This window comes from Stigmatopora nigra, chromosome 14 (genome assembly GCF_051989575.1).
Source record: "Stigmatopora nigra isolate UIUO_SnigA chromosome 14, RoL_Snig_1.1, whole genome shotgun sequence".
Lineage (NCBI taxonomy): Eukaryota > Metazoa > Chordata > Actinopteri > Syngnathiformes > Syngnathidae > Stigmatopora > Stigmatopora nigra.
This window is the reverse complement of record NC_135521.1, coordinates 11,753,067-11,770,843: the sequence shown is the minus strand read 5'-3', so window position 1 is coordinate 11,770,843 and position 17,777 is coordinate 11,753,067. Positions and strand designations below refer to the sequence as shown.

Here is a 17,777-nt window from a genome sequence, read left to right as displayed (position 1 = left end):
CAGCAATCCAATCATCACTCAACACAAGTTCCCATAGAGCTTTAGGTTTCGATCAAAGAATATGTTTGAAAGAATAACACCAAAAAGGAGTGCACCAGTATTTTTAAAGCCATAAATAATTTCCAGGGCACTCTGTGCACATACGTTCAGATAAAAGTGAAGCATCATGAAAGTGAGGCTTTCAGTGAATTGCAAAGAGCTGTACAAAGCATCACAGCTAAGATATGACAACCCTTCTCAAACAAGAGCCTGTTTTGTGCTTATGTATGTGTGTGTGTGTGTGTGTGTGTGTGTGTGTGTGTGTGTGTGTGCGCACGCACAAGCATGTGTATGAAAGACTGGGGGAGTGAGCATATTACATAAGCATGCCATTCCACTGTGGGCTCACTCTCCAATCTCCCTGACATTTAGACAACAAAGGTCACATCTGAAAGTCTAAATTTGCACAGACACCAATGCTAATTTACTAATACATATACAGAAGAGATTTGCTTGGTGAAAACGCTACAATTGCTCACAATATTCCATGAACATGCATCGAAACCTGTCCGTGCATGTTCTTCTCTTTGAATGACCTGGACCTCATCTTGTTCAGACACATTTAAACCCTATTCAAAACCTGAACCTGAACTTACTACATTCATTGGATTCTCCGAACAAGCAGCTATTGCTTCATTATAAGGTCAATGAGTTAAAAAAATTGTGAAAAGACAAATATACTTTGGTTGAAAATCTAGTCACCACCAGCCAAATGCTTAGCACATCGGTTTGGGATCCTGGCTTTGATCCCAGGTCGGTAGTACTCACTGTGAGATTATTTTAACCCTATATTTTTCTTTTGATTCACTGTGTATGAGACCACAAACATTTTTAGTATTTTTCTCAAAGAATAGGAATTTTGTGTGACCATTTTTTTGTGTGGCTGGAGGGCATTTGAGGCAGTGGTCACTACCACCACACCCATAATTCAAACCCGGTCTACTCCTGTTCTTTTGTTTTACTTCCATCCCCACGACAACCACACTATATTTTGGTTTTCTTTTTAGACCACAGGATACCTAAAAATACTAGATGTTTTCTTCCACCCAGCTTTTTCACTATTTTCTTCCTCAGAAAATCTCTTTTGGGTCAAATAAACTGTGCAAGTTTATGAACAATTGGTTGGTTAGAGAAAAAGGATATCAAGTAATAATCAAACATAGTTCCTTTTCTTTTTTTTTTTACATATACTACAATGAGTTTGATCCCCAATTTTAAAGATATCTTATGAATCGATATTTAAAAATATATATATTTGGGTAGGCATGTGTAGAAGAACCCCCTTGGACGAAAATAGCTGTTTCAGCTTTGATTTGTTGCAAGCGTGTGCTGCACTACTGCACTCACATTGTGCCAGTTATGAGTGTGTTTACTATTGTCAAAATTCATTATTACACTGGCAGCTACCTGGGGCCTTAAACATTGGAATCCTGGCTGTGTTTTTGTGCTTTCTGGCTCGCTTTTTTGCATGCAATGTCTGTTTGATTTTGTAAGATGTCAACTTGAGCTCCTTATATTTATAATATCCTGTCTTCTTTTTTATGCTTGACAATACACAGTCTTCCCATACACTTAACAAGTATCATGTACAATGGAAGCCTCAGGTTAGGCCTTGCTGTGAGTGCATAACCATAACAAAAACAAAAAGTGGAGAAAACTATAGTATATCATCATATGATATGTTTTTATGTAGGTCTCTATTTCATAACACTTCTTATTTTAATCCTTTGCTGATATAAATCAGAACCTTTACTGACAATAACTTCCAAAAGTGACAGAAAATGGATTGTAAAATATTCATGCTGGCTGAACTAATACAAAACAAAAAATATGATTATCCAAATACTTCCTAAGCCTGTAAATAAGCTTCTTTCCAAAACTAAGGTATAACAACACATTATTGTTAACAATCAAATGTTTAGCAGACTCAAACTTGTCTTATACTGCAAAATACAAGCAAAATAAATAAAAACATGCTATAATCCTGACTACCTGACAAGAAAATATAACAACACCTGAAAAGCTGGTACTGTACTCCAAAAATGCCTGCAGGGAAGGACCACATGGAGAGTATGCAAGTGAGGTGAGCAGTTGAAAAATAAACATTGGGGAGTTAAAAACCAACTGGATGTGAGTAAAAAGGGAGAAAAAAGAGAGATTCCAGTGATTGGGTTCTAGCTCACAACTCGAGGCTTTAAAAGGGAGAGGCAAAGTGAAAAAGGAAAAACTAGTAGTGAAGGGGTTGCATAACACTACGGTTGTGTGATGGAGACATTTATCTGACAGCTCTGTGAGGTCAGAGATGGAGAGAAGAATGATAAGGGCTTGACCTAAACTTATTCTAACTGCACTTTCTTTATGGCTAATATCTTTGGACAATGGTTATATGATATTATGTATAGAATATAAAGGAAAACAAGACCTAAATCTAAGATACTGTCACCTTTGGGAGTTCTTTGAAACATATACCGACCGGTAAAACAAAAAAGCATCCGATACTTTTAAAGCTTAAACTGGTTCTTTGTCCTTTGAGGATTCTACTGCCATACAGCAACATCCTCAACAGTTAACCAACTACTTCAGGGCCAAACAGCTTGTCTGTTATACAAGAGAGTTTGTCACAATTAGTATAGGCCCTACTTAAGTATTCGTGTAGGAGGTTTAAATAATTAATTTGTTTTGCTTTTTTTACTGCCATGCTTTAATGGGATCACTGCAGGAATGAAGTGTATTTGCAATGTATATTTGTGTAAAGTAAATAGCAGATGAACATAGGGATGGTAGGAGTGATCAGACCAGCCAAAGAAACTGTGAAAAATATCCTAACCTTTCTGGTGAGGCTCCTTTTTAAGTGATTTTATACAGTGTATTCTATCTGTGTGTGTGTGTGTGTATGATGCCATATGTTGTACAGGTGCATTAACAGTTAAACTTTTGAGAACCTGTTTTTAATTTTTTTATTTTTTGTAGCACAGCAATTTATAATTTGAGCCATTAGTTCGGGAGCGTTCCAAACATTAAAAAAAAAAAAACTCAATATACTTCCAACATTAGTTCTAGGAAAAATAGAATTCAATTAACCCTAAAAAATAAATTACATTTTATTAATTGGTGATCATGTGATATAATCAGCCTATTTTGCATTGCAAGTGCAAATGCCATGTTGTCAATAGGTTAAAGTTAAAGTGCGAAGAATTTTGGCCAGAGGGTGACCTCATGGAAAGCTGAGGCAGCAACCTAAATGTCAAGTACCAAGTACTTTGTGCACAGCCAATAAACTGAAAAGATTTCATGTGAACACAACACTTCCAAGAAATTTCCCGAATACGGGATGAAATAAAGATCTAATCTATGTCTGCCCCTATTTAAAAAAAGTATTAAGATACCTGGCCAATACTGACAGTTCCTCTTCTACAGAAAATACATCAATGAAAGTCTTTATGGCCATTTCTTTGTACGTTTCGGTACCTATACTGGATACTTTTACAGAAAAGAACCAATTTCACTTTGTTCGCACACTATTGAAAGCAGATATATGCCTTTATGACATGTAATTGGGAGATAAGGAGAGTAAAATATAAGTAAAGTCAATCAAGAAGGAGATTAACAGTATAATTGTGGAGATAAATTACCTAATCAAACAGGCAAAATGATGACAGATATAATCTGATGAGGGATGAGACGTACTGCATGGGCTAAAGCTGTCCCAAAAGAAAAATTACATAACACATTTGTCACACTATCTACCAAAATGTCCTCACTGTCCTAATATGGCATGAACATATGATTGCTTCAATGAGGATGCTTAAAAAAACAAAATAGTACAGAATAAAGAGGGCATCAATGAAAAAAAGCTGCATTTGATAATGAGAATAGTAATTATAATAGAGTTCCAGTAAATCAAGCTACTACAATGAAGCAGTTGAGGGTGTTACCACAGTCTGCGGAAACATGAAGCCACACATTAAATAAAAAGTGGGAATGGCTTTTATAGGGAGCAAAGGAAACTCTCTCGACAATTATGTAAGAAAAAGGCCCCGAGCCTCTTCGTCTTCCAAACACACACACACGCATGCACGCGCAAAAGGCACACACACCTGACAAGCACAAACTGAGTCGGTAGAAGAAACAACCTCAGGAGGCTGTGACACAACCACCTGCTTAGATTCCATCAGCAGCAATTTATCAGAACTGTTACAGCTGGTGGCTGCGGGATGTCACCCTGCGTATGGGTTTGCACCTTGGTAGAGAAATGGCGCTAAATAAACACACATGACTTTTTCAAGAGATTCATAGAGGATATGTTGGCCATTCTTAATTGATAATGTGAGAAAAACAACACATAACAACTTGGTCATTTTTTCCCCCGACACATCAGAAAAAAAAGTTAAGCCTCAACATTTCATTAAAAGGATTCATTAGAGATTCACTGAGGACACGTTGGCATGTTTTTATACGCAAAATAATCTAAATAATATTGAAGGAATGGCATCAACATATGAGAACTGGTGCTCCAGCATGTCTACAGTTGCGTGCACAAGTAGTGAGTTCATCTCTGGCCCACTCACTGCCCAACTAACCACTGCCTGCTGACTCATGCATTCATAATTAAAAGATCGCGTTGCATAATATGATTACCACCACACATACCGTTAGTCTTACACTTAATCGTGTAAAAAATTTCGAAATTCAGCTTTAAGCTGCAGGAAGGCCTAAATAAGTTAACTTTGTAACTAGTTAGGACAGATGCTATCACAGCAACTGTGTCAAACCACAGAAAACTGTCCCCCTGATCACAGAAGAATTAACGAGGAAGGAGAGGGGGGCAGTGACTGGAGGAGAAATCCATTTAAATGAAATGAAGAAGAGAGGCGTCAGCATTAGCAGTTAATCCACTGCAGTGAGAATGCTTTCTTTCTGCCCGCGGCCTCCAGGCAAGTAGTCACCCTAATAGGAACAGTAACCCATACTGCAGTGTACCTCAAATATGTCCACCAAAAAGCCCCAATCTGTGTACTATCTTGAAATAAGACATGAAAAATGTGCAACATCTGTGAATACCTCACAAAAATGTCTCTCACTATTCAGCGACCTTTCTAGCGGTGCATGTCCCTACCCCAAGGCTTGCTAAGACACATGCACACACAAAAAAAGGAAACATGTCTCATTCCCTCACCCTCTCTTCTTCTTTTTCCCGTCCACCCCCTTTTTCTCTCTCTCTCTTTCTCTCACCCACACACTGTCTTCTTTTAGCTCTCGCTTAAAAAGGCTGCCTAAAGATAGAAGCAAGTAGATGAACGCGAGACAGCCAGTGTCATGGCAACATCGTGCGGCGGTTTGCAAACACCATTAAGCATCGAGTGCTTGGAATGCTTTATTATCTAGAGATGTCTTAAGAGAAATCAAATTTAGGTCACTGAATGTGAATGAAAAGGCCTTCTGAACAAATGATGACAAACCATTTTTAGCAACACACCCACACATCTATAATAAAACATCTCTTTTATACCCTATAGCCGCTATGTTAAGAATTCTACCAAGGCCACGTGCACATAAAAACAGCAATTCTCACAATTGCGCTATCTTAATTCTATTAGAATAATAAAGACTTTTGGTGATCACAAGAAATATTGACAATATCGCAGCAGTGAAATCAATAATAAAACAGAGGCCTTAGAGTGCTTGATTCATGTTAGTAATGAGTAATCACTGTATATGAACTTTCATTGAACTACATGGTAGGTTAAAACTGCAAAATATATACATATATATATATATATATATATATATATATATATATATATATATATATATATATATATATATATATATATATATATATATATATATATATATATATATATATATATATATATATATATATATATATATATATATATATATATATATATATATATATATATATATATATATATATATATATATATATTTATATATATATATATATTTATATATATATATATTTATATATATATTTATATATATATTTATATATATATATATTTATATATTTATATATATATATATATATATATATATATATATATATATATATATATATATATATATATATATATATATATATATATATATATATATATATATATATATATATATATATATATATATATATATATATATATATATATTATGTTGAAAATTACAAGTGTAGTCCTGCAGATGCATATGCCAATGTAAAGCTAGTCTTTAATATAACTTCATTTGTCTGGTTTAAAATGGGGATTGAGGCTAATCAATCAATGTGGTGCATCATATCATATATATTTATGATGGCGTATTGATGGAACCTGTGTCATCTACATATTGAAAAATTTAATGAAATTCCCAATTAAAGTTGAGAGTTCACCTTAATTATTCCAATTATTTCAAATAAAATATGAGGTCTATTTGCTTAACTTTTAGGGTTTCACTCTAGAGGTGCTCTTGCAAAGGCCCTTTACAATATTAAGAACAAGAAAGCTGTGAATTTCAATGCTACAAAATGCAGTACTCACAATGTTGACCGCCAATGGTTCTGACCCGGGTCGTAACAATCTCTTTCTCCTGCAACTTCTGCCTCCAGACCGCAGGCGTACTGATGACGATGATTGAACCACATCTGTTAAACAGGGTGAAATATAATGGTGAGCAACAGATGATAAAACTAAAATATTTCAATACATATATACATTGCAAATATGTAACACTGGTACCTGAATGGGGCAGAAGTAGAGCCAGGACAGTTAAAGTGCTTGGGGGTAGAGGTAGGGAGCGGCAACGCTGCAGAGAAGCCCTCAGGGGCGGCTCTAATGGAGACACCCCCACAGGGCGAGATAAGGCCTGAAGAGTACTCAAGAATTAGTGAAATTCCTATTTTTCAAACATGGCTGTTTTGATATATAGTCAAGAGTCAACATACACATATCAATGGAATATCCGGGCTCTATTTGTTCAGTACATTGAAAATATTTCACATCCAGCATGCCAAATGTGGTGGGTTAGTGTTGCTTGCCTGGCTGCAAACTGTCAGACTGCAGAGTGCATCAATCTAGGAAGGCAGCCTCGAAAGTTAAAAAACATACTGAGTTAGGCCAACGAGAATGATAACTTATGTGAGCAATGAGGTAGAAAATTGGATAGATTGTAGACAAAGAAATGAGAGACAAAGATGGAAGATGTTGCAAGCTGGTAGAAAATAAAAGCCTTCCTTAATAAATGGGACAGAACACGCGTGCAATGTTGCAGCAAATGCAGCGTGATGGATAAATACTGGGTTAGGAACAGGTTGGGCTTTACTATTTGAAGTGTGTTCATTCATTATATGACGTGCTAAATTTATCAGTGAGGTGGAAGAGACTAAAAGTGGAACACAGACCTTTTTTTGGATGTGGGCTACTTGAACATTTTACTGGGTTTAGGTGAGAAATGCCAATAGGACATTTGAATATTGATACCAGAAGTATTTAACAGGTGCACAAATGCCTGATGGCTAATTTAACATCTTACTCTGCGGTGCAACGCCATGGTCTGCATCTCGTTCGTAACACTGACTCCAATGACCGAGCAAGGCCTGGGACCAGCAGGCATCCATTTAAATCCCAGTGAGTGCTGCATGGTGAGATTAGAGCCAAAGTAACTATCATTGTTGTAGAGTTCTTGGTTTGGGTTTGGCCTCCATAGATCCAGTACAGCTGATGCCGGGTAAGGACGAGGGTGCAGCAGCTTCTGAGGTACAGAGGTCTCCTCTGTATTAAAATGGGGCAAAGCTGGGCCTGGCAGTCTTGCACTGCAGCCTGTCTGGCTTGCAATCTGCTCACACAGCTGGGATTGGCAAAGATTCTCAGAGGCTTGGCTCAGACACACGGTGCAATGAATGCTTCCAGGACACTAGATTAGGTATACCTACAACTGAAAATTTCCGGTCGAAAGGAAGCCTAATACAATACTGAGTCTTTAACAAGCACAATACTTATTCATTTTCATTGAGAAACAGCATTTCTCAGTAATGTGAACAATTATCGCTATGCATTAATTTGTGCCATTCATAGTTCAGATGTCAGAAAACACTACAGAACATAAGTTCCACCATAAACAAATCTATTGTGTTCAGGTCAATGGTGGTAAAGTGGTACACACGACTGACTTTTGTGCAGCTGGCGTGGTACTGATTCCAACCTTGTGACTGTAAGTGTGAATATGAGCGTCAAGTGTGATTTTGTAAACAACAAAGATACTATTTTGGCAGAAGAAAAGCCAAAGTACCTAATACGGATGGACAATACTTCACTATAGAGTATCACCTGTTGATTCTATGACATTAAAACATTTTTGTTCTTCACATGCACCTGTTTTACCAACAAACTGTTAGAAACAGCAAATACTATACGTGGAATTACCTTCATACATTTGGACAGGAAAAAAATTCATGTGAAAATTCAACTAGAAAGCATTTATATCAGCGCATATCTCAACTTAACTCTTAGCAAAGCAAGAGCAACAAAGATTAAGAGCACGTGTCTTTGCATAGCAAAGCCTTATGCTCGTGTGAAGAGGCCTGAGATGCCATATCTCATTTTTTCAATAGGACTGGTGTCTTGACTCAGTGTGACTGCCAGCGACATGACTAATACTTTCACAAGAGTGCAAGAAAAAAAAAGGGAAAAAAAACTGGAGGATAGCCTCCCTGAAAGATCTACAAGACCTTGTTTTCTGGGCAGTCACAAAAAAAAACAAGCTTCATGGGAATACAGCTGTTCTTGAAGGTTAGCTGAGTCTGGCATGGCAGGGAAAAGGAAAAAACAGCCATCTTTAAAGTTGTCTGTCTTTGATATTCTTACCTCCACTTTACCAACAGATGGTGCTAAATGACAACTCTAGTAATGTCTACCTAAAGTTAGCCTATCAATGTTTTTTTCCACTATTTATACCAGACCAAACAAAAAACAAAACCCAAGGGAAATTGCAGTTTTGCTGCTATTTTACGGATTTGACTGCTGTTACAGGAAATTTAACTGGTTAATATGGTATATGTGGCGGCATGGTTAATGTATCAGCCTCACAGTTCTACAGAAAATGAATGAATTAATGTTATAAGGCACATAGGATTATAAACATTGACAGTAATGGCATGCCTTTGGCACTGTTAATGATGAGGAAAAGTCTGGAATGTGGTTATGGCATAAATGTGAAAGATATTATGGACTTCTTTCACAATAAGTTAATTGATGTTTGTGGGAAATAAGTGTTAAAAACATAATTTTTAACATAATTTTTAAATGAGATACATTACCTTTAATATCTCTTCTGTGGAATCAGATGACGGTATACTTTGAGTCATGCTCACTTTACATTTTTTTTGTAATTGAATATTCCCTTCCTGTGTCTGCCTTGAGTCAGGTGGAGCATCCTTGGAATCTTCCTCATTTCCTGCGTCTTCCTTTACCATTTCTCCAATGTGCAGGTGTTTTAAAGGATCCATTTTATGCCCGTCACCAGTTTCAGTGTTTATATCCGAGTAAGGAATATGATTCTGTACAATGGTGGATGTGTTTGTTGACGTGTACTTATGTTTACCTGGAAAAGCTGAACTTCGAAACCCATTGGTACTCCCAGACACTGAGTATGATGATGGCCGAAAAGCTTTGAGGCCAACTTCAGGGGATGCCCCACTTGTCGCAGATCCTGGAACTTCCCGGTCAAAGCTACTGGATTTTGAGGATTTAGTGTTCAATGACGTCGATGGCGAATTCTGACTTTGAGGAAATCCTCCACTGTGGAGTGTTAAAGTCACACTTGGAACTTTTTGAAGAACCTGAGGCGAGCGAATTGGGGTCTTCTCTTCATCAGGAGGGGTGAAGGAACGTGATGTTGTCCGCCATTTTCGGGCTGTTTCTGCTACATTATTAAAAAATTTAAACAGTCCACCAAAATGGCCTTTCATGTCGGCATTTTTTGGAGGCAGTGCTTGGGAGTCTTTGACATTCTCAAGGTCTACAGAACAATAATCAGAGTCAATAGTCTTATCAAGAGAATGAAGCTCTGAATCAAAGCTCCTCTCTGAATAGACAGGATTGGCCTTTCCCAAAAGAGAGATCCTCCTTAAGTAACACCACACGTCTTTGTGTCGCCTTCCTCCGCCGCCTTGTGTGGTACTTTTTCCAGCCTTAGCACAAACTTCCTCACAGCCTGTAGCTTTGTTACAGTTAGTTGAGCTACTATGGTTCCTTTTTGAGTAGGAAGCCTTTTCTGATGGTTTACAGCCATTGGGAACAGTCATTTCTGGCACTGCAGTGGGTTGATTGTCATCCGTTGGAACTGGGAGGTCAATGTCTTCGAATGAACAGTCAAAATCTGCTGTGTATCCAGCATATGAATGCCTTTTACCACGATGTTTAAGCGTGCCTCTGCTGGATTGTTGTGGAGTGCCAATGTCTGTGCAGAAAGACTCCTCATCCACCAATGAGTTGCTAAGCTTGGTGGTAGACAATTTCCCAGTTTTCCCTCTAAACACAGACGGGGATTTAAGTTTCTTAAAGGAACGAACTTTATCAGCAAATGAGAGTTTAGGGATGGACGCTTCCCCGAGTAGGATCATGGAGTGTGGTCTTCGATCCAGTTCCGAGACGGTTCTTTTCCGGTTTAAGATCTTCCAGATTCCCGCGGAGGCACGCTGCCTTCGGTTGACCTCCTGTCTGTCCTTGACAGGGGTCTGAAAAGACGATGCCTGGTCATGGCCTTGCAATTCCGCAGGCTCTGACACTGTCTCTTTAATACAAACACTGCTGGTCTCATTCGCTACATCTAGAGAAACATTAAACACTCGGTTGACAAACCCATTAGGATTGTTACTCTCAGGGGCAGAAGTGTCTGTTTGCTCCATCTCTCATTCCACCTCAGCTGCTAGATCCAATGACCATCATGTCTTGGTCCAATCTCTCACCTACACCTAGAAGAATTAACAACAAGTGTTAATAACTATAATAATTTGACAGCAAGTCCAGACTTATACATTTAATTCAGGAGACAGTGTTGTTATGGAAACGGTCAAGACAGCCATGTTGTTATTTGAAGATATACATCATAAAGCTGCGTGGGAAAACATATCGTGAAATTGAATTATAATTGATAGTTGTATCACGAGAGCTTCAATCATGAATAGAAGAACGGTCTGTTATTTATGGCTCCAAAGTGTTTTTAAGAGGTAAAGTTCTTAATTCATTTAGTTACAGATTTTATTATGTACATCAGGGGTGGCCAAGTCCTCATCTGGTCTGTTTTCTTGTTGATATGTTGATCATTTGATTCAGGTGTGGACCACAATTGTCTGATGCAAACAATATGTTGCATTTGGTACATAGATCTTATAATTTAGTGATCATTTCATTATTTATAAATTGTTAAGTATGTTCTTGATGGCTTTAGGCATCTGTTACTCTTAAGAATAGTTATTATTATTTTTTATTTTTAAATATAACTTGTAAACATGACTCCCATTCAACGCACATCAAGACATTTTCGCAAATCCAAACTACTTGACAGACACGTGACACTCCCCCGGATTAAATGTGACAATAGGCGACTACTTAAAAAGAGGCAAATACTTCAACAAGGACAAATCAAACAAAACGCAACCGACAATAAGTTTGAAAAATTGATGATAAAGCCGTTCGCTTACTTTCCAGTCGCCGTGGAAGATGCCATTGTCGCTCAGAGTCCTTTAGTGTAACACAGACTCCCAACTTTCACATAAACGCTTAACTTTATCCGGGGGTTTAGCTGCCATCCATGAGCTGCTAAGCAGAAGTTCCGAGGCGGGCGGACATTCCGCGACAAGATCCCTTCCTGCTCGGTTTATACAACAAAACCTCGCCCGATGTAGTCTGTCCAAAGCAGCAGTGTTATTTAAACCACACGCCGGTGAACTATTGGCACGCGGGCACGGGCACGCGCACTCGACACGGTGATTTCAGATGCGTGCGCGCACACGTGAGAAGTCCGTGTTTTTCATAATGGTAAACTCATATTAATTCTTCCTTCCCATTCTTAACATATTAAATGGAAAGCAGGTTCTTTACAAGTCATTTGGTTTGAAAAAGTGTGGTAGTCGTTTTGTCATAAAATTAATAGGCTCGTAACAGTTAAAAACATGGGTGGCAAAAAAATATATAATAAATTAAGATATTAAAAGAAAAACACAACTTGATATCCTAAAATTAAACTATGGGCATTTATAGTTCAGAATTATATAAAAGAAAAAGAATAGATCAAAGTCAATACTATATTAATTTCTGTACAAAGTCATATTCATCTTCAACTTCACAAGAATGTTTTAAAGATCCAATTTAGGATTAGTTTTTTTTCTGTTCCAACATGATCTTATGTTTCATCCCTTTTACAAAAACATTAAAGGACTTAAAGCTTTTATCTACGCCATTCACACATTCCTATAGCAGCAGCTTGCTGCCATGTCCACTCGGAATAATTTAGCGTTTAATGCCTTTCCCAACGGCCCCTTCACTCACCTTTGATTCTACAAATAACCCTCTACCAAATGCAAGATAGCCACAATTTTCTGTAAGTGGGTCCCTGACAACAGTTTAGAATCAATATCAGAACAATGAAACCTCCTTTGGTCACACAGGTCATACAACATCTTCCCAAAGTTTTATGTGTGTTCTATAAACGTACACATTTAAATATTTTGGGAGAGCAAACAGAAGATTTCAATAAGAATTTATCAGAAGATGGTAAACATTCAATTCAATAACTACATTTCCGTACCGCCTATCCTCATATGGGCAATTTTGAGTTTTCAACCAGCCTATTGTAGACTTCAATAACTTTCAGTTACTGTATTATGGCTTACTAATTTAAATAACAAACAATAAAAAGCATATTAACAAAGATGGAATTTTTGGTAGTTTTATTGACATTGTTCAGGGCTTTACAGTACTTTAAGAAGACAATTTAGTATTTTTTTTTTAGCCACAATACATCTGTTTAAATCATTTCTTCTAATATTTTCATTTTTAAACACTTAAGTCAACTTTTCCAGCTAAAGATTGTCTTTCTTCCAATTGGCAAAGCATATTTACGTACACTAAAACACATTTGTCAGTGAAAACAAGTAATTGACTGCACTCTGGTCTCACTTGCTGATCCTCCTTTGGGATTTGCCTTGAATGTGAAAATCCTTCCATTGAAAGGACACAATGGGGAGAGGGAGCTTGGGGGGTCGGGGGAACTAAAGGAATTCACAAAACCTAAACAGCTCCACTGCTCCATAGCCGATAGAAAGAGGAGATGGTGGAAGAAGGGACCTAAATTTAAACATTTCCTCTCTGTCCTGTTTTTGGCCCATTGTCATTACACAGAGTTCTTTCTCCCTTCTGCACAGGAAGGAGTGGATCTGACATCAATGCTCTTAGGCTGACAATGCCAGGAAGTCTGTCTGACTGTATGTAAATATCTCTGTGTCCATGCTTCCCTTGCTGCCCATGGAGCCACATTTTTCTCCCTGGTTCTACAATTCCAATAAGTACTTCGAAACATAGTGATTTAAATGCTATACACCACCATAACACATCCCACAAGGGCCTTAAAATCTCCATATCTTCCCACTAAAGCCTTCATTCTTATACAATACATACATACACCTAGCAATATTGATTTGCATCTAGTCTTTTTTGTTTTTCTGCTGTTCGTTTCTCACCATGACTCACTTCCAATCCTTCCCTTCCCTCTCTCCACAAACTCAGCCACTTCCTCAGGACCCCAAGATGTCTTCCTGCTGTCCCCTCCCACTCATAAGACATCCTGGTCTTAATAGTGTAGTTTTCTAGCTTATACACAATGAACTAAAACATAGTAATGTATAAAATAACTTGAAATATTCATTTTCTGGATGGAAATAATGCATTTTGATGGATGTGTGGACTTGTGAACAGCTGGTCAGGTACATTACAGGCTAGTTGGTTATTTATTTCCAAAGTGTTGAACACTATCAATAGATTAAAAGAAGGCTTTGAAATGATGTCATTGAATTCGCATTGTCAGAACAATCAACCTTTTCCTCCTTTTCCTATGACACAGTCCTCACTGGTAGAGATTACAGTATACAAACACTTACTGACTTTCAGCTCGGCTGTAATTATTTCACCAGTCTTTGTCAAAGTTGTTGAGTAAAAACAGGCAGCCTTAAAAAGAAAAAAAAAAAAAAAAGCGGGTCAGACTGGGTCAGAGTGGCGGGTGTATAGTGGTAGAAATGTTGTGATATCAAATAGGAGGCTTAGGTAATCATGGGAACTGGATTCACGAGGTATTTGTGTCTTTTGTGAAAACAGCTGGGACTTCCGTTTTTTTTTTTTTTCTTTCTCAGGATGGGAATACTGATTTGTAAAAGGCCTGGAGAAAGAATCCCACGGCCAATGCATTTGCATATGTGTCAAATAATTAAATAGCACCATTTCCACCAGACTTTTTTTTATTTTTTACATTAAGCAGGCCCAAGTACAAAAGTCAAAAAGAGTTTAAATTATCCTAACATTCCTGACATTCCCTTTCTGCTGACCTGCATTCTATCCTGACCACTCATTTGCATGGTACTATCATCATTGCCGCACACTTTTCAGTCCAATTCACTTTTTCTTTTCAATTTTTTATTTTATTTTACCCCTGCTGCATTCTCTTACAGCAGGGGTAGGGAACCTATGGCTCGGGAGCCACATATGGCTCTTTTAATGGGTGCATATGGCTCTCTACTAACCTGTGAGTTAAACTATGGTTTGTATTATGACATTGACACGACCCCCCAGGGCCTTATAATCATTTTTTCCTCATTACACTCTTTTGCATGAATTTTCTCATTGATACTCTTTGATTAGCAACAATGTAACAATGTTGTCTAAAGAATTCAGAGTTTTTTGGACTTTAAAAGTGGTAGAGTGGCTAAAAAAGGCACACATTTTCATGCATGTTGACTTAAAGTCAGAGCATGGCTCTCAAGGATTAACATTTAAAAAATATGAATTGTTTATGGCTCTTTCCATCAGTCTGTTACCATCGTTTAGAATATGAGATGCACTAATTAAATTTAAAATGACTATCAAGGAGGACATGTTTGTAACTAATTTGTGATGGAAAGCTCTATTAATCAAAATAGGCCATATATATAAAAGACACAACCAACAAATGTGTATTGAATGCATGGAGGCCTTGAACTAGGGACCTTTATTCTTTATCAGAGTGAATCTGAAAACAGGAAGGCGGGTTCCAATAAACAAGGCGAACGGAAGACAACCACAGCACTACTTCCTGTTTCAGGAGTAAGAAAGGAAACTGCAGATTTTTTAGGAATTTAAATCTTAACTCTGAGTTTCTCACCTACAATTTACTCATAATTAACATTCAAAAGTCATACTTGTGTTCTTTTTCTGCTTGTGGATATTTTTCGATTTAAATAGGAGAATTAGAAATGGGTATTTCCCATGAAAACTAGAGCAAAAATGTCAAAAAATTACCTAAATGTCTGTCACATAATGAGAGGGGTTGATCAGAAGATACTTAGTATACAATTAGTCTGTGATTGATAGAACACTGGCATTCCTTTGAGTGATTGTATATAAGGAATGTCCATTTAGAGATACATCTGTTTTATCTCTCTGATGAATGCTGACCTTTGACCTAGGCATTGTTTATGTCCCGTTTCTAGTTCAGTTGGCAAAGCGACATTATTGTATCACAATGAGATGAATATCCCATCCCCTTTCCTGTTTAGTGTTCCATTTTCCATGACACAGTTTATAGAATATAAATGTGCCATTATCGGTGCATTCATTCATTCATTCATTTTGCGTACCTCGAATCCTTGAAAGGGTTGCCGGGGGTGCAGGAGCCTTTGTAAGTGGACACTAGATCCCTAGACTGGTCGCCACTCAGCTGTAGGACACAAACAGAGACAGACAACCACCATCATTGTCTGCACTAAAGTCAGGCAAGTGAACCACTACACCATCAGATGGCTATTATTGGTGCAATCACTTTATTTATTTCATTTTTTTTACATCTTTGGTATGAAGGAAAGCTTAAAAAAAGGTTGGGATGGTGCCAGGGTTGTTAACTTGGCTTTAATTGTAGTATAAAAACAAAACAAACTAAAGTTGTTAATGAATGTGTCACATTAAGTAGATTATAATTTTAAATTGTTGTTCCTGTGTTTTAAAAAACCTTCTAAAGGAGATTGTGTAGTGAAGAATGAGAACCTAGTGGTCATATTTATGCATATTCCTATTCTGGACACTAATCATTGTACTATATACACCAAAATATATCTTTGTCAAGGTTCTCCATAAAGGAAAATTAATCCTTACTGTTACTAAAAGCTTTTAGGAGACTTTAAAGTTAAAGATGAAGGAAGAGAGACATCTACAGGCATTCACTGAAACTACTACGCTGTTGAAAATATTTTAAATATACACAAAGTAATGAAAATGCTCGGTCTAGTTGGTTGATTTAAACATAAACAATATATAATATAAAAAACTACAAAGAAAGTATATATCAAATTAGTCTGATATTTATTTTTCTTCTCATTTGCACCAAAATACAAAAAAAAAAAGGTTCTACAATCAAATATTGTTAAAGATGTGTGTAGTAAATACTTCTTACCACATAGTAGCGCTCTTGGTCTTCCACATAAAAATAATAGTTATCTAGTTTTACCAGACGATCATTCATTATTACAAATCAGATAGAGTGCTCATTTGAGAATATTATTATTTTTTCAGAAGCCACATAACACAAGCACATCCTGCCTGCTATGGGATTTGCACTGATACACCGAATTAATCTAATATGATGAAATGATATATAGGCTTGAGTTTGCTCCTTGGATTTTAATTAACTGCTTGGCTAAGTTTTCTTCACTCTTTCATTGAATTATCAGTTAGTTTTACAGGATTCTAATAAGCAACTACTACCCAAAAACGTGATAAAACTTCTTTGATTGTCAACAACAACCTTTATGCCTGACATAAATGGCACCCAGAGGCTTTTAGATCACACCCTTGTTATAAGAGTGTAATTGCACTGCTATATTTGCAATAGTAATTCTAGGCAGTTTGCCATATGAGGAAAAATGATAAATCTCTGATGTACTTTTTGTAAACTGTGAGTGACCAGATCATGCTTCTGTGAGTGTATATATAAAATATATTTTAGGCTTACATCTGATTATATGGAGATAAATCTAATTAGACGTGTCGCTGTCTTTTCCGTTAAATTTTGACGTTATAAAAGTAGCGCTTCCACTTCAAGGGACAAGTCTTTCATATGGTAAAAAAAATTGAAGTTGCTGTGAATTTCACAATCTTTCCTTGAACATTTCCTTGAACATGATCTTCTTTTTACCTTCTGTTTTTTTTTTTTACTAATCTCAAACTTTTACTAGGAAATCTAATAAAATCTGATAATAGTTAATTGATACATGTTAGGTAATGGCTAGGTCGAAATTAAAAGCTACAAGTCAAGTGGAACGTTCTCATTTATTATTCAGTGAAGCATATCATCTCGGCTTAAATCCTTCAAGAGGAAAGATAAGAGCCTTTTTCTTTTTTTTAAATCTGTATATATGGAAGACATACATCTGTCACATCTTTCTTTTCCTATCAGTCACAACAAGGTCTCACTATTAAGATTCAAATTTCCACCTTTTAGTCATT

The 17,777-nt window shown here is 36.9% G+C and overlaps 1 protein-coding gene and 1 long non-coding RNA gene across 6 annotated transcripts in view; one reads left to right on the top strand and one right to left on the bottom strand.

Moving 5' to 3' along the window:
* arhgef9a (Cdc42 guanine nucleotide exchange factor (GEF) 9a) overlaps positions 1-11,996 on the bottom strand; it is a 33,996-nt gene extending 22,000 nt beyond the window's left edge. For 3 of the 5 annotated variants that reach the window (XM_077733579.1, XM_077733575.1, XM_077733577.1), the window contains exons 1-4: positions 11,735-11,996; positions 9,350-11,005; positions 6,774-6,900; positions 6,576-6,679 (exon numbers count right to left, since the gene is read on the bottom strand). In XM_077733579.1, the coding sequence (XP_077589705.1) occupies positions 6,576-6,679; positions 6,774-6,900; positions 9,350-10,939 (1,821 nt within the window). In that variant the 5' untranslated portion in view covers positions 10,940-11,005; positions 11,735-11,996. The remainder of the gene's footprint in view (positions 1-6,575; positions 6,680-6,773; positions 6,901-9,349; positions 11,006-11,734) is intronic. The other 2 variants (XM_077733576.1, XM_077733578.1) reach the window with 1 other exon arrangement.
* Positions 11,138-15,154, top strand: LOC144207913 (uncharacterized). The gene is made up of 3 exons (XR_013328807.1): positions 11,138-11,260; positions 13,457-13,612; positions 13,818-15,154. It is a non-coding gene; the product is annotated as an uncharacterized LOC144207913 (long non-coding RNA).
* The last annotated feature ends 2,623 nt before the right edge of the window (positions 15,155-17,777 follow it).